General features: G+C 36.9%; 1 protein-coding gene across 8 annotated transcripts in view; it reads left to right on the forward strand.

The window, feature by feature from the left end:
* Positions 1 to 23,265, forward strand: part of CFAP43 (cilia and flagella associated protein 43) — a 128,132-nt gene that overhangs the window by 41,461 nt on the left and 63,406 nt on the right. For all 8 annotated transcript variants that reach the window (XM_023639855.2, XM_070261046.1, XM_014733245.3 and 5 more), the window contains 4 exons: positions 4,014 to 4,081; positions 5,922 to 6,053; positions 10,174 to 10,290; positions 19,948 to 20,028. In XM_023639855.2, coding sequence (XP_023495623.2) covers positions 4,014 to 4,081; positions 5,922 to 6,053; positions 10,174 to 10,290; positions 19,948 to 20,028 — 398 coding nt within the window. The remainder of the gene's footprint in view (positions 1 to 4,013; positions 4,082 to 5,921; positions 6,054 to 10,173; positions 10,291 to 19,947; positions 20,029 to 23,265) is intronic.

Below are 23,265 nucleotides of genomic sequence, written 5' to 3' on the forward strand. Positions count from 1 at the left end.
ATGTTCTATGCTCCAGATATTCTGTCACTCTATAATGCAGATTTCATGGAATCCTCAAAACAACTTCAGAAGGAGAAACATTTTTATCTCCACGATATAGATGAGGAAATGGCGGCATTGAGAGATGAAGAAACATGCCCAAATTCACATAACTAGTAAACTGTGGAGCTGAGACCTGAATCCAGGCAATAAGACTTCAGAGTCCAAGTTCTTAGCTACTGGCCTGTATCCTTTCTTGTATATATGCCTGTTCTGTTTAATCAGCCAATCAAAGCTTGCTTTCCTGCCCTCCACCACTCTCAACCCCTTTCTCCATAATGACCTTCTCTTTTAAGTCCAGCTACCATCTTGAAAATTACCTTTATGTTGCTTGGTTAGAATTTCTAAGAGAATCTGATCTATTCTCCTTAGATCTAGTGTCCATTCCTGGTCCCATCAGCTCTGGCCAGGGTTAGGCCTGGGTTTCAGAAGCCAGTGTTCACCCAGTGGCAGCCAGGTGTAGATCCTTTGAGAAGGGAGCCTTGCCAGGGCAAGTGCCCCAAACCTGTCCACTGCACTCTCCAGTCCAGCTGCTCTTGTTATTTCTTACCTTGATTTTTGCAGTAATCTTAGGACTGACTTCATCGACCTCAGTCTATAGCTGACCCAAACCAGGCATCTCATCCCTGCCAGACTGCCCTCTTGCAGACCATTTTCAACATGTCGCTCCAGGCCTGCTCTGCCTGGATTTCAAGGCCTCTCTAATCTGATCCTAATGCTCCATTAGTGTTATTTCCTGCACACCCCAGTATGAATTTTCTGATGGAGCCTGTCATTTCTTCCCAACATTTCGCAGACATGCCTCCCTAGCTCATTGTCTTACCACTTTGCTCTCTGATTCCTCCAGTTCCCAGCTCAGCCATCAGCTCCGACAGCAACTTCTCCCCACCTGCAGTGTCCCTCATCCGCTCCCTCTACCACTCCCTGACGCACACTTCACTGATACAACTGAGGCCATGAGGTTCGACTTTCCTCCCCTGGCCCCTCCCTTTTCCCTTTGCTCTCACCTGTACCCTCCAGGCTTGGTCCACCCTCTAATCTCACCTCTACAATGCCATCCCACAGCTCTCTAAAAAGTAAGCCTCTTTCCTGGCCTGACTTTCAGGTTCCAGCTCCCCCCACACGAGCCTTTTAGAAGTTCTCATCACTCCTGTGCTTTCTCCAAATTCTGCCTGCCGGTATCTATAGTTACCTTTGTCTGGGATGCCCTTTTCTTCCTTCTCTGCCTGGTGAAATTATCCTCTGTGTGGAGCCTTCCTTGTCCTCACCTCAACTTTCGTGCAGAATTCGGTGCCCACGTCTGGAGTTCCTTCAGACTCACTGCTGTGTCAGAGCCTCATCCCATGCTTTCACAAATGCCCCAGCTACATGTCTGTCTTTCCTACTAGTCATCAATTCTTTGAAGTGAGGAACTGTGTTTTCCTCATCCTGTGGCTCCAAAGTTTAATCCTAGAGATTGCTACAGAGTAAATTAGCACCTATATGTGTTTGTAAATGAATTATGAAACAGTGTTTCTCATTTCCCAACTCCTATCACACTCGTAATATGTTATACATGATTTAGGACTTGATCATGTGTAGTCTTATGTTGTTCACTATTTCCTTCCTGTATACTATTTCTAATAATTTTCATGGTTTATTATAAATGCTTTCAAATAAATATTTATCTAGCCTCTACAATGTGGAAGTCACTAAGCAAGGTGGCTCAGAATTGACATAGATGGCAAATATAGTCATGCATCACTTAATGATGGGGACACATTCTGAGAAATGTGTCATTGGGTGATTTTGCTGTTGTGCAAACATCATAGAGTGCACTTACACAAACCCACATGGTATAGCCTACTACACACCTAGGCTATGTGGCACTAATCTTACGGGACCACCGTTGTATATGTGGTCTGTCATTGACCGAAAGTTTGTTGTGTGGTGCATGACTGTAATCTCATAAGCTCCACCCTCAAGGGATTTATATTTTATTGAAGAGAATAAGACAAGTAGACAGATAGTTATAGCCAGGTAGATTAAAATGATTTCATTAAGGGATGCTGTTCTCTTAAAGTCTCTGACAATGCTTTCCTAAAAATATAAAATATATTTACTATATAATTCTACAAAGTTAGTTACATAGATCTGATGATACAGAACTTAAAAAAATTTGTGTGGGGGCCAGCTATTATAGAACATTTTATTAAGGGAGAACTTCACAAAATGCAATGGGAATTCAGATGAGGGAAACAGGCCTAGCTAAGTCATTTTAAATGTGGCATTTGAAATGGCCTTTGACAGCCCAGTGACACAGTTGTTAAGTTCTCATGTTCTGCTTTGGCGGCCTGGGGTTCACTTGTTCAGATCCCAGGTGCCGACCTATGCACTGCTTGGCAAGCCATGCTGTGGTAGATGTCCCACATATAAAGTAGAGGAAGATGGGCATGGATGTTAGCTCAGGGCCAGTCTTCCTCAGCAAAAAGAGGAGGATTGGAAGCAGATGTTAACTCAGGGCTAATCTTCCTCTAAATAAATAAATAAGAAATGGCCCTTGAAGGATGGGTTCACAGGCAGAGATGAGGGTAGGTGGAATTTTTGGCAACGATACCTATGCAGACAGGAAATCATGGGGAAGGCTGAGACACAAGAAGTGGTCCAGTTTGTCTACAGCATCAAGTGTTACTCAGGGGTGGTGGGGAACGAAAGGACATCTATACCATATCCGACCTTGATTGTCCAGCTAAGGCATTTATCCATAATTCAGTTGACAGTGGGCAAATATCAAAAACTCCTGAATGGGAATGCACCCCAGCTGGACTTGTGCTTGGGGAGATTAATTAGCCATCATTCAGAAAAGGACAATCCTAGAAGCAAGTGGCCATAGGAACAGCAGGAACTTAGACTAGCGCAGGAGTCATAAGAACCTGGACTCTAGTGGCAGTTTGGTTGGAAAAGAAGGGGCTGCTGGGAGGCAAATAGCCCTTGAGGGAAAGGACAGCATGTACCTTAGCATCTGGCAAAATGCCAAGCACATAATGCACAGTACACAAGTAATTTGATGCGTGACTTCTGAGCATTTGATCTTGTAGTTCTTATGATTTATCTACATAAAAGGTAATATACTTTTGTTATTTTCCCCCAAGGGCAATATTTTTTTACTAAGCTATAATTAACACATAATATTATGTCAGTTTCAGATGTACAACATCCAAGGATATTTTATTAATAACGCATGCTCTTATAGAACATTTTTTTCTCTTTACTTTCTTTTATCTACCATGCTTTATTTACTGAGATATAAGTTTTCATGTTATAAAATGTACAAATCTTAAGTATACAGCTTGATAATAATAATATAGTTTTAGTTTGTTTTTTTGCTGTTCTCTTAAAGTCTCTGACAATGCTTTCCTAAAAATATAAAATATATTTACTATATAATTCTACAAAGTTAGTTACATAGATCTGATGATACAGAACTTAAAAAATTTGTGTGGGGGCCAGCCCAGTGGCGTAGTGGTTGGATTTGTGCGCTCTGCTTCCATGGCCTGGAGTTCACCAGTTCAGATCCTGGGTGTGGACCTACACACCGCTCATCAGGCCATGCTGCGGCTGCATCCCACATAGAAGAACTATAATGACTTACAACTAGGATATACAACTATGTCCTGGGGTTTTGGGGAGAAAAAAAAAAGAGGAAGATTGGTAACAGATATTAGCTCAGGGCCAATCTTCCTTACCAAAAAAAGCATACCTCTAAGAAAAAATTTCTTTAAAAACTTTGTGTGATTTACATCAGTAATCATTGCTAAGCAGCTTTCTTAGTGATTTTTTGGGAGGCATCAAAGCAGATATTCTAATATGAAGTTCACTTTTAGAAAGAACTACAAAGGAATGAATAGTCCTAGGAAAGCAAATGAGATTAATTACTTTGTATTGCAATTTTAATTGTGTGTCACCTGTTTTACCTTGTTTTTCTTTTCCAAAAGAAGGGAGAAGTCTGATCAGTCCAGTCACCATGGCATATCAGAAGGGAGGCGTGCTTGCTTCTGGAGTTGTAATGTATTTTTTTCTTCAAAATTAATTGCTTTCAAGAAAATATACAATTTCCACATGTAGCCATTTACTATTATGAGCCATAATTTGGAATGTCAGGTTGTGTCAGATTATTAATTAAAACTATTTCCTTTTGGAAGCTATTATAGAACATTTTATTATGAAGAACTTCAAATATATACAAAAGTAGAGAGAACGGTATAATGAACTACCATATATTTATCTTATTGCAAATAAGCAAAAATAAATTTTAAAAATCTCCCCCCCCCCCAAACACCTAATATCTGTCACCCAATTCCATGCCTGTTTGTGCACTTAATGCCTTAGGTTGTCAGACATAAATAGAACCTTTGTCTAAGCTTCAGCTCAGCCTCTTACATGTGCCCACTTAGCTTACATGGATCGTATTGTTATTGGCTGTATTGAATTAGTATTAATAGCCTTCATTTACTTGGTGCTTACTTTGTGCCAAGCACCACACTAAGTTCTTTGCTCGTGTTATCTTATTGGGCCTCACAACGACACTACCAAGTAGGAACTATTGGCCTCCTCCTTATACAGATGAATGAGCCAAGTCTTACAGAGGTCACCAGCCAGTAAGTGGAGGAGCTGGGGCTTGAATCCAGCTATGTCAAACTCCAAACTCCAAGTCTTTGCTCTCACTTATTAGAGCACACAGCCTCAGTAAGTCTGAAAAGGAGTCAGATGATGTTCCTTTTCCATGATGTTGTAATCAGTGCTAAGGTTTGAGCCAACCTACACGAAAATCTCAGGTCTACTGGTAGCTGTCACAGACCACTGTTAGCTTTGTCTCCTCCACTGCCACAGATCACATCTCCTGGACCCTGAGGGCAGCTAGGCAATGATGTCAGGGTGAGAGATGTAGCTCCACCACCGAGAAGGAATCTGGAGCTCATAAACCTATACTCAGCTCATAATCCCCTTCCCCAGCCTTGCAATGGACTACCCCACCTCGCCTACATTTAGTCTGCATTTGTGGCCTTTTCTGACTCTTGTCCTTCTCTAGGTCACTCTTTGTATTTTTTTAAACCTAGTTTAAAGGAATGATTGGAACATCTGCTCTGGTGAAGGATGGAGAATGATGATGAGCTTGGAGAAAGCACCTTACATGTTTTTTCCCCCAGGTCCCAAGTGTCTAAACCCAGCCAAATCACAAATGCATACTCTTAGTTGTGATGGGGTCTAATCTAGAAATGATGGATGAATTTCTCCAAAGCCTCTTCACTATTCCTTATAACTCAAATTCCTTTTGAGAGTAGTTAAATTAACCCAAATCTGTTTACAATCAACCAACCCACCAACCCATTTTTACTGGGTATTTGCCCTGTTTCCAGCACTGTGAGAGAAACTCAAAAGGAAGACACAAGAAAAATAAACAGCACGCTCCCTACTTTTGGGTCATTTAAGGAGTTAAGAAATGCACATAATAATGATCAAATAACATACATTAAGGCTAGTATCCTTTGAAGTAAGGAGACTGCTATGTACAAGCCACATAATAAACTCTGCCTCATTTGCCCCACCTCCTGTATAGTGAAGAATGTGGTAAAAAGATAGATGCTAGAGAAGTTCAAAGAAAGGAGAGAGCAGTAAAATTTTAGGTAATTGAAAAAGTATGTCATAAAAGAGATAAAATAGAAACTTGACCAGGAAATATGGTTAAAAGTTGCCTAAATGAAGGTAAAAAGACACGGCATTCTAGATAATGTAAACATAGATGGTGATTCCAAAAATAAAGTTAGCTTGTCTGATGAGGAAAGTGTACTATGCATTGACTGAGACTGATTTTCTGCATTTATCTCATTGTTTTTGGTCTCTAGGATGGCATTGTGTATTCTTTTATTATTAAAGATTCAAATTACAAAGTAGAGAATTTTCTTGAGGTTGAAGAGCCTGTGGATCATATGATGTTTTCTCCCAGTTACAAAATGTTACTGATTCAAACAGACAAGGTATGCTAGATGGTGATTTCTTGATATGCAATTTTCAAATATTACTATTATCATCATTGCACGACAGGAATGAGGAGCAGAGTGTGCTGCATAATGATACTCTACTAGTCAGAACTCTTTAGGTTGCAAATGAAAAAATACCCAGTTTGAAGGACCTAAATAACAAAGGGTTTTTTGTTTGTTTTTGTGCATGTAACTAAAAGGGCAGGGAGTTGATCTGATTTCAGGAGTTTCCTGGATGCCACTGGCCTTATTTTTCTGCCATCTCTTGGGTCTGTTTCTTCTCTGCTGCCTCCCGTCCCATGCAGATTCTCCCCTGTGCTGTCAAGAGAGCCTCCTGCAATTCCAGTTTATATTTCTGTCCTCTTGGTGACCCTGGTCGAAAGAAACCAGCTAGAAAAAGATGTCCTGGAATCTAGACTCATTGTACTAACTTGAGTCACCTCCTCACTCCTGGGTCAATTACTCCGTCCAGAGAGATTCTAATCTCTGATTGGCCAGTCCTAAGTCACATGCCTACCCTTGGACCATGGGTAGAGTCAACCCACCCAAATATGGACTGAGATTGGGACCACGAGTGGTTCTCTAAGGAATATATGGGTTCTGTAAGAGAAAAAGAGAGGGGAATAAATGCAAGATGTAACCAAATGTCTACCTCAATTATATTGTTAGGAAGACTCCTAATTAATGGAGTGAACCTCAAAGGTCAGGATTAGCAACAGTTTATATTATTCAGCTATGACTTTAGATGGATTATAAGTAGAGTTCAATGATTTTTCTGTCTAAAAGAAACTTATTTTAAATATAGAAAGACTTAAGTTTCTGGTAATTACCAGAAGTTAAAACAGCTGTGCTAACCATGTTTTAATAAATGACAACTTAAAATATCTGTGGAGAACAGGAAACAACAAAAAATGTAACATAACAGAAGAGAGAAAGAACCAAACAGAATTTCTACCAGAGAAAAATATGCTAAGACATCAAAAATTAAATGAATATGTCTGAAAGCAGATTGGACACAGTCAAAGAAAGAATTCATGAACTGGAGAATAGATCAGAAGAAGTTATCCAGAAAGCAGTCCAGAAGGATAGGATAATACAGAAGGGAGGGTAACAGACATGATACAATGAAAAGATCTAACATAAGTTTGATTGGAATCCCAGAGAGGAGAGAGAGTGGGGCAGAGGCAATATTTAGAGAGATATTTTCCAGAGCTGTTTAAAAAACATAAATTTAGAGATTCAAGAGGCCCAGTGAATCCCAAGCATGATACATAAAAAAAATCCACACCTATATTTAACAAAGTGAAATTGTTGAAAGCAAAAGACAAAGAAAATCTTAAAAGCAGAGAGAAAAACATTATTTGAAAGGAATTTGACTTAGACTAATGACTGACTTCTCTATGGCAATGTTGTAAGTGAGAATTAGTGGAATGATATTTTCCACATCAGCAAACTATGGCCCCATGGGCCGAAACCAGCCTGCTGCTTGTTTTGTAAATAAAGTTTTATTGGAACACAGTCACACCCATTCATTTATGTATTGTCTTTGGCTGCTTTTCACACCACAATGGTGGAGTTAAGCAGTTGTGAGAGACCACATGGCCTGAAAAGCCTGACATATTTACCCTCTGTCCATTTATAGAAAAAGTTTGCTGACCCCTGATGTAGTGAAATAAGCTAACTACCACCAGGAATTCTATACCCAGTGAAAAGACTGGGTATAGACACTCCAAAACTGGGTTTGCCAGCAGCAGACCATCACTAGAGAAAATTCTAAAGAATGTACTTCAGACAGAAGGAAAATGATCCCAAATGGAAGGACTGTGATGCAAGAAGAATGAAGAGCAGTAGTAAATGTGTGGAGAAATGTTAATGAACACTGACAGTATAAAACAGCAAAAATAATGTGAAGTTGGTTTTTAATATAACATTAAATTAAAAATCCAGAAAGCAGTACTGTAAGTTGGAGGCAAAGGAGTAAATAGAACAAAGTGTTTCAGGTTTATTCTGTTACCCAGGAGGAGAGAAAAGGTTTTAAGCAAGCTTTGGTGTTTATAAATTAAGTATGCATGTTGTAACTTCTAAGGTAACCACCAAAAGAACTGAATCAGTAGATGAAATTTCCACACTATGGAGGGGGAAAGTGAAATTTTTTAAAAAATCAATGCAAAACAAGGTAAGAAAAGAGAGAAGAGAACAGACAAAACAAGTAAGACAGTAGAAAGCATAAATTAAAATGTAATGGTTACTCAAATGTATTAGTAATTACAATAAAAGTAAAAAACAGAATAATTCATCTAGTTAAAAGGCAAAGATTGCCATCCTTGATTAAAAAAAAAAACAAGCAAAACCCAACTGTGCTGTTTACAAGTGACATATCTAAAGCATAAGGGTACAATAGGATTGAAAGTACATAAAAATTAAAAGTACAGTAACATTGAAAGTAAATTTAAAAATTAAAAGTAATTAAAAAGATGGAAAAAGAGATGTCATGCAAACATTACCAGAAGAAAGCAAGTGGAGATATATTAATATTGACAAAATAGACTTTTAGGCAATTGTCATTACTAAAGATAAATGGGCTTATTTTAGAATACTAAGAGGTTAAATTCATCAGGAATATATAAATGTTTAAAATATGTATGTACCAAATAAAATAACCTCAATATATAAAGCAAAACATGACAAAATGACAGGAGAAACAAAATTATAATCTCAACGGGAGATTTTAATATACTTTTCTCAGTACATGATAGAATAAAGGATGTATCCTCAACATAGCAGTCAAAATGAAAAAAGCATGCCTCTTTTCTTCTCAGAGCCCTCCAGTGATTTCCCATGTCATTCTGAGTAACGGCCAACATCCTCACTATGCTTTACAAGGCCCTCCACGATGTGGACTCCACTCCCCACCCTGTCCTTATCTCTCACCACTCTGCTTCTTATTCACCCTGCTCCCATCATACTGGCCATTGTGCTGTTTTTTTGAAGTCACCAGGCATGCTCCTCCCTCAGAGTCTTTGCACTGGCTCATTCCTCTGTCTGGAATGCTTTCCCACAGAATCCACATGAATCCTTTCCTCATTTCCTTCCAGCCTTTTCTCTAGAACCACCTTCCCTGTAAATCCTTTCTTGGACACTCAGGTTAAAATTTCACCCTCATCTTTTGCCACATAATATCCTCTTTCCCTGCATTATTTTTTTTCTTCTTAGAATCATTACTTTTTAACTTACCATGTATCTTATTTAGACATCTTATTTTTTGTCCAAATCTCCCAGTAGAATGTAAACTCCACGAGGAGAGCAAAGCTTTTGTCTTGTTTTGTCATCTGATGTAGCTCCAACATCCAGAGCAGTGCCTGGCATAAGGTATCCACTCAAAGTTTGTTGAAGGAATGACTGAAACATAAAATTAGTAAATATCTACCAAATTTTAGACTCTACAGAGTTGTATTTTTTTTAGATAACAACAAAAATATTTGTGTTTAACTCAAGTAAACTTGAAGAACTTGTCATCAGTTGAAAGCAGACTTCTTATTGCTAGTTAAGTGGCCACACCATATTACAGTTACGTGGCAGACATGTGTAACTTACAGGATAAGTTTTTTTTGAGAGGTGAATTTGGGAGCTGAGGATGATAACCAAGTCATAAAGTAACACCTTCAGCCATATCTCCACAATTTCCACAAAGGCTTATTTATAACATTTTTAGTGTCCACCAAGGTCTAGTATGTGACAGGATTTAGTTCATCTTAACAACTTTACTGGTTTCCCACATTTTCCAAATTTTCTGCATAAATATACATTATTTTTGAAGTCAGGAAAAAGTGTTATGTCACATTTTATAACTTAAAAAACAAATCCTGGAAGTGGAGAAAAGAAGAAAGTTTTATTTATTGGTTATTTTAAATGATGAATGACTCAATCAATAAACAAATTAAGCATCTAGATTTTAAGCTTCTCAAGGTCAAGACCTTACTGCGTTGATCTCTAATTTCCCATCACCTTTTCCCACACAGTGCCTTTCTCACAGTAGGCATTTAATAAATGTTTGTTGAACTGCACATGCAACAATTACATTCTTTTTCTTTTCTTTTCTTTTCGGTATGTTTAACAGGGATCTGTTAATATTTACACTTTTGGTGAGGAGCCAACCTTTGATAAAGTCCTAGATGCTTGTGATGGAAAATTTCAGGCAATTGACTTTATTACACCTGGAAATGAATACTGCATGGTAAGGAATATTTTACTGTTTCACAGTAGGATTTAAAGGTGAGATTTTGGAAGTTCATGTGCAACCTAAGGCAAATAGGAGGCAGAGAGCATTCTTGAAGATGCGGTAGAAATGCCAACCACTTCCATCATTAAATCTACTCCCCGGTCAGAGTGACTTCATATTAAGTCTCTGAAAACAGCCAAAGCAATAGAAATCTTAGGAGCCATCCCATTTGTATTCACCATCCAAGCTTTCCAAGCTAGATCTCTAAACCCATTCATTGCTAATGAGTCATCAACACTCATTAAACTATTTGTATTTACCCTCTTTCAGAGTGATGCAGCCCCATCTGAGGATGAAAATGAAATAATTGCCATGCACAAGACATAAATTCAGCCTACTTAGGAAAAAAAAAACACCCTTTACTTTTAGAAAAGAAAAAAGTTTCTTTTCATTTAACTTTTTGTTGATCTCAAGAAACATATTTCACTTTTCATATGATTTATTAGGAAATTCATTAAGATTTTGGGAGTTCTAGCAAATAAAAAAATACACAGACTGTGGAATAGGTAACACAATGTTTCTTCCAATATTGAATTATTTTATTATCTGATTATATGATTTTTCTTCCAGATGTTCTCTGATAACAATTATGTCTATTCTTATGGTTGTTTCAACTCAATAAAAAATTTCATACAAGATTTTCACATTTAGGATTTAGATACTTGTCAACATTTTCATGTTACCCACTCCCTAGGATTCAAGACACAGAACTTAAGTTGTATCACATTGTAGTTACTTTAAGCTGCTTTCCAGTCTTGATCTTGTGAAAGAGTAAAAGTTATTTGTAAAAATTAACGACATGAACTTTGGCTTTCAGTCCAGCATGTAAGGAGCCTCACAACAAGTAAAGAGCTGAACAAATTTAATATCAACAATTCTCTTTAGATCCATCAGAAAATTGAGGACATAAGGCAAACCACTGCCCCCAAAATTATAGAGACAGACAGGCTGATATAGAGAATCACAGGTTACTGGAGCAGATGCCCAGAAGTAGGAACCGCCACTGGAGCCAGTACCAGGGTCATTATAACTGAAAAATCTGCATATCTCAGACCTGATTGAAGAAGTCTCATGGGTGGACCGGCACAGTTGCATAGTGGTTAGATTTGCATGCTCTGCTTCAGTGGGCCCAGGGTTCATGGATTCAGATCCCAGGCACAGACCTACACACTGCTCATCAAGCCATGCTGTGGTGGCATCTCACATACAAAATAGAGGAAGATTGGCACAAATGTTAGCTCAGGGACAATGTTCCTCAAGCAAAAAGAGGAAGATTGGCAACAGAAGTTAGCTCAGGACCAATCTTCCTCACCAAAAGCAAAAAAAAGAAGACTCATGGGAAATCCGAAGATGACAGAGGAGACAAAAAGGACACCAGAGGAAATTTTAGTTTCTAACATATGTAGCTATAGCAAACAGTAAACACAGTCTAACTCCTAACCAGATAAACATAAAATCTCATAACACAAGCTATTTAATTCAAATCCCTTTATCCAGTACATCATGTCCAGTTTTTGACAAAAATTACAAGGCATACTAAAAGACAAAAACCACAGTTAACAGAGACAGAGTGAGCATCAGAACCAGACTCAGATAGGACAGAGATGTTGGGCTATCAGGCCAGAAATTTAAAACAATTATGATTAATATACTGAGAGTTTTTATGGAACCAGTGGACAACCTGCAAGAACAACTAAGTAGTATAAGCAGAGATATGGAAACTCTAAGAAAGAATAAAGAAGTAATGCTAGGAATCAAACACAATGTAACAGAAATGAAGAATGCCTTTGCTGGACTCATCAATAAATTGAATATGGCCAAGGAAAGAATCAATGAGCTTGAAGAAATGTCAATAGAAACTTCCAGCACTGAAATGCAAAGAGAAGAAAAGAATGAAAAGGAAAGAACAGAATACCCAAGAACCATGGGACTATCAATTACAAAAGATGTAACATATACATAATAGGAATACCAGAAGGAGAAGAAAGAGGAGAAGGAACAGAGGAAATGTTTGAAATAATAATGGCTGAGAATTTTTCAAAATTAATGATAGACACCAAACTACAGATCTAGGAAGCTCAGAGAACACCTAGCAGGATATATACCAAAAACATCTAGAGGTGGGCCCAGTGGCATAGTGGTTAAGCTTGGCATGCTCTGCTTCAGCAGCCTGGGTTCACAGGTTCAGATCCTGGGCATGGACATACGCCACTTATCAAGCCATGCTGTGGTGGTGTCCCACATACAAAATGGAGAAAGATGGCCACAGATGTTAGCTCAGGGCCACTCTTCCTCAAGCAAAAAGAGGAAGATTGGCAACAGGTGTTAGCTCCGGGCCAATCTTTGTCACCAAAAGAAAAAATCTACACCCAAGCATTTCATATTCAAACTGCAGAAAATTCAAAGACAAAGTGAAAATTTTGAAAGAATCCAGAGAGAAAATAAAACCATGCCCTTGGAGGAACAAGGATGAGAGTTGGACCTCTCTTCAGAAATCATGCAAGCAAGAGTAGAGTAAAATATCTAAAATGTTGAAAGAAAAAAGTCACCAATATAGAATTCTGTATCCAGCAAAGTTAACCTTCAAAAGTGAAAGAGAAACACCTTCTCAGACAAATAAAAATTGAGAGAATTTGTCAGTAGACATGCCCTGCAAGAAATGTTAAAAGAAATTCTTCAGAGAGACAGAACCAGCAGGTAGAAGATCAAAATCAGTATGGACATAGTTGTACCATCAACTAACTAGATCTAATTGACATCTATAGACTACTGCATCAAACAATAGCATAATACACATTCTTCTCAAGCTCACATGGACTGACCACAAAAATAGATCATATTGTTGGTCATAAAACATACTTTAACCATTTTAAAATAATGGAAATCATACAAAGTAAGTTCTCAAGCCACATGGAAATAAATTAAAAATCAATAACAGAAAGATAGCTGGAAAACCCCAAAATATGTGGACATTAGACAATATACTTCTAAATAACACCTGTTTCAAAGAAATCTCGAGAGTAATTAAAAATTTTGAACTAAATGTAAATGAAAATACAACTTCCCAAAATGTAGGAGATTTTGCAGTAAAAATAGTGCTTAGAGGGAAATTTGTAGTATTGATTGCATATACTAGAAAAGAAGAAAGTTTAAAATCAGTAATCTACTCTCCCAGTTTAGGAAATAGAAAAAAAGAGAACAAATTAAATCCAAAGTAAGTAGAAGAAAAGAAATAATAAAAACTAGAGTAGAATGCAATGAAACTGAAGATAGGAAATGAACAGAGAAAATCTAAGAAACCAAAAGCTGGTTCTTCAAAAAGATCAATAAAATTGATAAACCTCTAGCCAGGTTAACTAAAAAGAGAGAGAGAGAGAGAAGATACAAATTACTAATATCAGAAATGGAGCAGAGGTCGTCACTATTAACCCCTAACTACTAACTAACTAATGGACGTTAAAAGGATAGTAAAGGAATATTATGAATAACTCTGTGCCCACAAATTTGATAACCTAGATGAAATGGACCAATTCCTTGAAAGACACAATCTACCAAAACTCACACAAGGAGAAATAGGTAATCTGAATAAGGCTATATCTATTAAAGAAATTGAATCAATAATTAATAATAATCTGCATAACAGAAAGCACCAGGCCAAAAAGGGTTAACGGTGAATTCTAGTAGACATTTAAGGAAGACATTCTCTCGGTTTTCTATAATCTTTTCCAAAATATAGAAACAGAGGGAATATTTCCTAACTTATTCTGTGAGACCAGCATCACCTTAATACCAAAACCAGACAAAAAACATTACAAGAAAAGAAAACTACAGGCTAATATCTCGCATGAACATACATGCAAAAATCCTCAACAAAATATTAACAAATTGAACCTAACAATATATAAAAAGGATTATACACCACAACCGAGTCAGATCTATTCCAGGTATGCAAGGCTAGTGCAACATTCAAAAATGAATTAATGTAATCCATTGCATCAACAGGCTAAAGAAGAAAAATCACATGATCATATCAAGAGATGCATAAGAACCATTTGACAAAATCCAACACCCATTCATGATTAAACAAAAAAAAAAAAGAAAGAAACTCTCAGTAAACTAGGAATAGAGGGGAATTTCCTCAATCTGATAAAGCAGGTGTATAAAAAAATTCACAGCTAGCATGATAACAATGAAAACTCCTATTCAACATCCTAGAAGTCCTAGCTAATGCAATAAGACATGAAAAGAAAATAAAAGATATACAGATTAGGAAGGAAGAAATAAAACTGTCTTTGTTCTCAGATGACCTGATTGTCTATGTAGAAAATCCCAGAGAATCAATGAAGAATACTCCTGGAACTAAGTGACTATAGCAAAGTTGCAAGATACAAGTTTAATATACAAAAATTAATTGCTTTCTTGTATGCCAGTAGTGAACAATTGGAATTTGAAATTTAAAACACAATACCATTTACATTAGCACCAAAAAAATATAATAGGTGTAAATCTAACAAAATATAGTCATGCACTACATAATAATGTTTCAGTCAATGACATATCACATATATGATGGTGATTCCATAAGATTAATACCATATATCCTACATGTGTAGTAGGCTATGCCATCTAGGTTTGTTTAAATACACTTTGTGATGTTCACACAACAACAAAATCACCTAACAACATATTTCTCAGCACGTAAACCCATTGTTAAGGACACATAACTGTATGTACATCTACATGAGAAAAACCACAAAACTCTGATGAAAGAAATCAAACAAGATCTAAACAAATGGATAAATATTCCATGTAAGTAGATGAGAAGACTCAATATTGTCAAGATATCAGTTCTTTCCAACTTGACCTATAGATTCAATGCAATCCCAATCAAAATCCCAGCAAGTTGTTTTGTGGGATATCAATAAACTGATTCTAAAGTTATATGGAGAGGCAAAAGACCCAGAATATCCAACACAATATTGAAGGAGAAGAACAAGTGTAGGACTACCACTACCTGACTTCAAGATTTACTGTAAAGATACAGTAATCAAGATTGTATAGTATTGCTGAAAGAATAGACAAATAGATCAATGGAATAGAACCAAGAGCCTAGGAATAGACCCACATGAATATAGTCAACTGACCTTTGACAAAGGTGAAAAGCAATTCAAGTGAGAAAGGATAGTCTTTTCATCAAATAGTTCAGGAGCAACTGAACATCCAGGGGCAAAAAAAAAATCTAGTCACAGGTCTTACATCTTTTATAAAAATTAACTCAAATGAATTATAGACCTAAATATAAAATGTGAAACTATAAAACTCCTCAAAGGTAACATAAACATAAAATATAAGTGACCTTGGGTTCAGCAATGACTTTTTAGATACAACACCAAAAACACAATCCATGAAAGAAAAAATTGAGAAGTTGGACTTCATTAAAATTTAAAAGTTCTGCTCTGTGAAGACACTATTAAGAAAACGAAAAGATAGATGACAGACTGGGAGAAATATCTTTGCTAAGCATATATCTGATAAAGAATCAGTATCCAAAATATACAAAGAACTCTCAAAACTCAATAATAAGAAAATAAAGAACCCCATTAAAAATGGACAAAAGATCTGAACAAACACCTTACCACAGAAGATATACAGATGGAAAATAAGTACATGAAAAGAAGTTCAACATTATTTGTCATTAGAGAATTGCAATTTAAAATAGTGAGATGCCACCACACACTTATTATAGTGTCTAAAATCCAAAACACTGACAATACCAAGTGCTAGCAAGGATGTGGAGCAACAGAAACTCTCATTCATTGCTCATGGGAACGCAAAATGGCACAGCCACTTTGAAAGACAGTTTGGTAGTTTCTTATAAAACTAAACAAACTCTTTACCATGTGATGCAGAAACTCATCTTCTTGGTATTTACCCAAATTAGTTGAAAACTTATGCCCACACAAAAACCTGAACATGAATGTTTATAGCACTTTTATTCATAATTGTCAAAACTGGGAAGCAACCAAGGTCTCTGTCAATAGGAGAATGGATAAACAAACTGTGGTACATCCACACAGTGGAATATTATTCTGTGCAAATGAGTTATTAAGTCATGAAAAGATATAGAGGAAACTTAAATGCATATTGCTAAGTGAAAGAAGCTAATCTGGGAAGGCTGTATGATTCCCTCTATATGCCATTCTGGAAAATGCTAAACTATGGATACAGTAAAAAGATCAAGGGCTATGTTTTCTTCTAGAAGTTTTATGATTTCAGGTCTTAATTCAAGTCTTTAATCTATTTTGAGTTAATTTTTCTGTATGGTGTAAGATAATGGACTACATTCATTCTTTTGCATGTGGCCATCCAGTTTGCCCAATGCCATTTATTGAAGAGACTTTCCTTTCTCTATAATATGTTCTTGGCTCCCTTGTCAAAAATTATCTTTCCATAGATGTGTTGGTTTATTTCTGGGCTCTTGATTCTGTCTCATTCATCTCTGTGTCTGTTTTTGTGCCAGTACCATACTATTTTGATTACTATAGCTTTGTACTATATTTTGAAATGAGGGAATGTGATACCTCCAGCTTTGTTCTTTTTTCCTAAGGATTCCTCTGGCTATTTGAGGTCTTTTGTTGTTCCATATAAATTTTAGGAATCTTTGTTCTATTTCTGTGAAAAATGTCATCCAGACTTTGTTAGGGGTTGCATTGAATCTGTAGATTGCTTTAGGAAGTATGGACATCTTAACTATGTGAATTCTTCCAGTCCATGAGCATGGAATATCTTTCCATTTCTTTGTGTCTTCTTCAATTTCTTTCAACAATGTTTTATACTTTTCAGTGTGCAGGTCTTTTACCTCTTTGGTTAAATTTATTCCTAGGTACTTTATTCTTTTTGTTGAGATTGTAAATGGGATTGTATTCTTAATTTCTCTTTCTGATATTTCGTTGTTAGTGTACAGAAACACAACTGATTTTTTAATGTTGATTTTATTTATTTTGATTTAAAGTTGACCCTGCAACTTTACTGTATTCATTTATTATCTCTAATAGGTTTTTGCTGGATTCTTTAGGTTTTTCTATGTATACAATCATGTCTTCTGCAAATAGTGACAGTTTTACTTCTTCCTTTCCAAATTGGATCCCTTTTATGTCTTTTTCTTGCCTGATTTCTCTGGCTAGGACTTCCAATATGATGTTAAATGAGAGTGGTGACAGTGGGCATCCTTGTCTGGTTCCTGTTCTTAAAAGGATAGCTTTCACTTTTCCACCATTGACTATATTAGCTGTGGGTTTGTCGGATATGGCCTTTATTATATTGAGATACTTTCCTTCTATACCCATTTTATTCAGAGTTTTTATCGTAAATGGACATTGTATCTTATTGAATACTTTGCATCTATTGAGATGATCATGTGATTTTTATTCTTCATTTTGTTGATGTGGTGTATCAAGTTGATTGATTTGCAGATGTTGAAGCTTCTCTGCATCCCTGGAATAAATCCCACTTGATAATGGTGTATGATCTTTTAAATATATTTTTGTATTTAATTTGCCAGTATTTTGTTGAGGATTTTTGCATCTATGTTCATCAGTGATATTGGACTGTAATTTTCTTTTTTGTGTTGTGCTTGTCTGGTTTTGGTATCAGGGTAATGTTGGCCTCTTAGAACGAGTTAGGAAGCTTCCCCCTCCTCTTCAATTTTTTGGAAGAGTTTGAGAAGGATAGGTATTAAATCTTTGAATGTTTGGTAGAATTAACTGGGGAGGCCATCTGGTCCTGGACTTCTACTTTTTGGGAAGGCAGTATGCTTTTTGACGTCAATCTTAGCAGCATCTTTTTGAATACCATGTCTCACCAGGCAAGGGAAACAAAAGAAGAAATAAATGGGACTATATCCAACTAAAAAGCTTCTGCACAGCAAAGGAAACCATCAACAAAACAAAAAGACAACCTAACAATTGAGAGAAGATATTTGCACACCATACATCTGATAAGGGGTTAATATCCAAAATATGTTAAGAAATTTTACATCTCAACAACAAAAAAACAAAAAAAACAATTTAAAAATGGGCAAAAGATCTGAACAGACACTTTTCCAAAGAAGATACACAGATAGCCTAGAGGCACATGAAAAGATGTTCAACATCACTAATTATTAGGGAAATGCAAATCAAAACTATTACCTCACGCCCATCAGAATTGCTATAATTAACAAGACTAGAAATAACAAGTGTTGGAGAGGATGTGGAGAAAAGAGAGCTCTCATACACTGCTGGTGGGAATGTTTTCCACTATGGAAAACAGTGTGGAGATTCCTCAAAAATTTAAGAATAGAACTACCATATGATCAAGCCATTCCACTTCTGGGTATTTATCCAAAGAACATAAAAACATGAATGTGTAAATATACATGCACCCCTATGCTCATTGCAGCGCTATTGATGATAACCAAGACTTGGAAACAACCTAAGTGCCCATCAAGGGATGAATGATAAAGAAGATGTGGTGTATATACTCAATGGAACACTACTCAGCCATAAAAAAGATGAAACCTTGCCATTTGTGACATAATACCCCTTGAGGGTATTATGCTGAGTGAAATGTCAGATGGAGAAGGTCAAATACCATATGATTTCACTCATAAGTAGAAGATAAAAACAACAACAAACAACACGTAAATACAGAGATTAGATTGGTGGCTACCAGAGGGGAAGGGGGGGGAGAGGCAGGCAAAAGGGGTGATAGGGCACATGTGTATGGTGGTGGATTGTAATTAGTCTTTGGGTGGTGAATATGATGTAACCCACACAAAAATCAAAATATAATGACTTAGCATCTGAAACTTATATGATGTTATAATCCAATGTTACCTGAATTAAAAAAGTGGCAGTGGTTGCTAGGAGTTCAGTGGGGAGGGAGGGTGGGAAGGAAGGAGAGTTGGAAGACAGAGGATTTTTAGGGCAGTGAGATATTCTGTATGATACTGTGATGGTAGTGCATGTCATTATACATTTCAAAACCCATAGACTGTATAACACAAAGAGTGAACCCTAATATAAATTAGGATTTAGTCAATAATTGTGTATCAATATTGGCTCATCAATTGTAGCAAATGTACCACACTAATGCAAGATGTCAATTACAGGGGAAATTGCATGTATCTGTGGGGAGAAGGGTAAATGCAACTCCATACTTTCTGCTCAAATTTTTTGTAATCCTAAAACTGCTCTTAAAACACAAAGTCTATTAATTAAAATAATAACCATGTATAATCTCCTATTTTTAGGCTTATTCACTAGGCAATAATCCCATTGAATTTTCAAGTAACTTTTATCTCAGTTGTGTTACATGAGAAAAAAATCTTTCACTTTCTAATCCTCATTAGCTGTTATATGTTACTTAAGTTGTATTAAAGATAATAGTTCGTATTTGTTCAAATTGGAAGTATTGATGTTGAGAATGTTAAGTAGTTATAATCCATGTAAGTGAAATGAAATTTTATACTAAATCACCAGAGTGATTGATGTACTAGAAAGGGATTTAGAACATGCTTCCATAGCAGAGTCTTGTTTTCCATTTAGAGTTTTCTTTTTCTTTTTTTTACAGACACTCACACATTCAGGGGAAGTTTGTATTTGGTATATAGAGGATTGTGCCTGTGTCAGCAGGATTTATCTGAATACCCCAGTAAGTCTGCCTTATAAATGGATTCTTTAAAAAAAATATTGAATTCTAATCCAACCTACTTTTCCATATTTACACGTCAATAGTCTGCAGAAATACTTGTTACAGATGCCTTACTGCATCCTTCCATTATATATTTAGAGTAATTCTTGTGTATAAAGTATATTCCACAGCCCAGGGGGTGGGACATAAGATCCCGTATTGGTGTTTAGGAAAGGACGAGTTTTTCTGTGGTGGCCGTTATTCCTGAAATCCTAGTGGTTTATATCTCACTCATGCTATAAGTTCTTTGTGAATTGGCAGGGTCACTGCTCCACACAGTCTCTCAGGGAGCCAGGCTGATGGAAGCGCCATCAACTAATAGCTCCTCAGTGCCATGTTATGGGAAGAGAGTCTAGAGGGTCTTGAATTAGTAATTAAGTGCCTTTACTCAGAAATGAAACATCCCCTTGGCCAGAACTAGTTAAATGGCCCCATCTAACCTCAAGGGGATCAGTTAGAAATGAAAGAAAATTGCCACTCTAACCAGTTTGAGCCAAAAATAGAAAAGTGGGGTTATTGGCTCAAACAACTAACTATAAAGTATAGAACTTTCTGGTTCCAAATGTGGTTCGATTCAGCAACCCACATGATATTACCAAGGATCTTGTTTTTCTCTCTGTCTGTATGCTATATCTTTAGTTTCATCTTAAGCTTCATTTAGTGGTACCCAAATGCCACAGGTGCCAACCTCACTTCAGACCATCAGGGAAGAAAGCCTCCTACGGTGGGGGGGGGGGAAGGGAAAAGAAGTTTCTACTTTCCAGAAGGCTTAGTAAATGTCTTCTAATGTCTTAATAACATCCCTGAACTAATCACTGTGGACAGGGAGATGAGAAATGCTAATTGGCTTAAGCTCAACCCTGGAAATGGGAGTCAGATCTATTCTACTCAATCTGGAAAATAAGAGAGAGATGGCTTCTCAATGGATATTCAAGAAATCTTCCAGAAGGAGGGTGTATGGATGCTGGGTGGCAAACCACCATTGCTCACAACACCCGCTGCAAGGTGATACTGTTATTTCTGCATGTTCACAGAGCATTTTACATAAAATAATATTTAAAAAACATAAAAGGACCAAAAAACAATGGTAATGCTATTTTTTTCTTAAATTATCATCGTTTGCTGTATTACGCTATTCTAGATGAGACATGGATCTTGGCAATAGGTAGAGGAATTACAATCCTTCCCTTTTATAGGAATTAAAATCTCAAGTGTAAGTTATACCTCACATAAAAGGATCACAAGATGTAAAAGATACATAATTCAATGGGATAAATAAAACTCACCCCAAAGGTAAAGATATAAATTCTTACCTAAAAGACTGTGAAATATGAGCAGATTCCATAATCTGTGTGACAAAGGCTTATATGTATTCATTTCTATTGGAATTACTGTAACTAGAAGAGAGCTTAAAGTTCATCTGATCACATCTCCTTTTATAGAAAAGAGACAGATAGATAGATGTTTAAAACCCTACCCAAGGGTCTGTGTGATCAGGACTTACCTTGTTCTTCTTGGCTAAGGAGGGCTAGAGGCACCATCAGAAGCCCCATTTTCTGCTTCAGATATCTTCCCTTCACCTGAGCAGAGGGAGAGATTCAGACAACTTTCACAATTAATTGACAAACCTTCATTGAGCTCCAAACCAGGCATGGTACCCTCACGTGGTTTAGCCTGTACCGGGGAGTGTCGGTGGTTTTTCCTCACGGGAAGATACTGCTGCCCTGCGGGGAGCTGATAAGTGGACTGACCCCACGATGCTGAGGCCAGATGTCCCCACCTGTGGCCAGGGCTTTGTTCCCATGAACATTTTAGGCAGTCGTCCCCAGAGAACCTGGCCCAGCACCATGATGGCAGGATACATGGACACTAGCAGCTTCCCTTGATGGCAACTGCCAGGGTACATAAGACACCTCCAGATATTGCTGTACATTTTTAGCCTAGCCCATTACTGCTATGAAATGGAGGATAATTTCAACTGATTATTTTGAAAACACACACACACACACACGCACACTGAGAGCTCCCCTAAAAGCTTTCAGTTAAAAAAAAAAACAACGGAGACAGCCTGGCATAGTGCTTAAGTTCACGTGCTCTGCATTGGCGGCCCAGGGTTCTCCAGTTCAGATCCTGGGTGCGAACCTACACACCACTCATCAAGCCATGCTGTGGAGGCGTCTCACACCGAAGAAGTAGCACTTTCAACTAGGATATACAACTATGTACTGGGGCTTTGGGGAGAAAAGAAAAGGGGGGAAGACTGGCAACAGATGTTAGCTCAGGGTCAATCTTCCTAACCAAAAAGAAAAGGAAAAAAAATCTCTAAAAAAAAACTAAAACAAACAAACCAAAAACCTCACTATTTTGTTTCCAGTTTCACACTGACATACCACTAAAGACCCAACCTGTTTAAGCCTTGGAAATTTCACTTTAAAAGTAAAATAAAAATAAAATAAAAACCTGCTCAACTGGGAAACTGAATTCTAATGAGGCAGAATGCCTGAGTTCCCATCTGAGCTTTGCCACCAGCTATGGGATCCTGGGGGAAATTGCTGCTCTTTTCCTGGCCTCTATTTTCTACTCTGCCAAATGATTATCTCGTACGATCTGTTCTATTTCTAACGTTCTATGATTTTATTCAAAACAACCTACAAAGTGTAATTATAAGGGAATGAATCTGATTCTTTACGTGTCATGCAAACAAATTTATTCTCTTAGACATCATATTCTGTAAATGATTGTGAGATAAGCAGGAATCTGTGTTGCATTTCTTTGGTGACTGAATACATGGTCCAGCAATATACTTATTTTCTTAAGTCTTCCTCAGTCATGCCAGCATCCCAGGACCTACCATTATCCAGCAGGTGAATGCTGATTTTAATAAACCACTAACATTCCATAAAGATGTCCAAAAGATGCTAGGAATGTATTTTAAATTTATTTTATTTTTCATTATTATTGGTATAATGTCATAATCACTTAGGGATTAAAATGAAGCCACAGATCAAAGTTCCAGAAATTCCTTTTTATTTTTATCATTCTAATTTTAGGATAAAAGAATAAGTTGTACAGGTTCCGTTGACTTATGCAATCAATTAGCTCAGGAACGTTAAGTATAGAATTTGTAATACCACATAACACTTGCCACTCTTCTCATTGTGCATGCTTTTCAAATAAACTCTAGAATCCTTATGTGTA

This window comes from Equus caballus, chromosome 1 (assembly GCF_041296265.1).
Source record: "Equus caballus isolate H_3958 breed thoroughbred chromosome 1, TB-T2T, whole genome shotgun sequence".
NCBI classification, from domain to species: domain Eukaryota; kingdom Metazoa; phylum Chordata; class Mammalia; order Perissodactyla; family Equidae; genus Equus; species Equus caballus.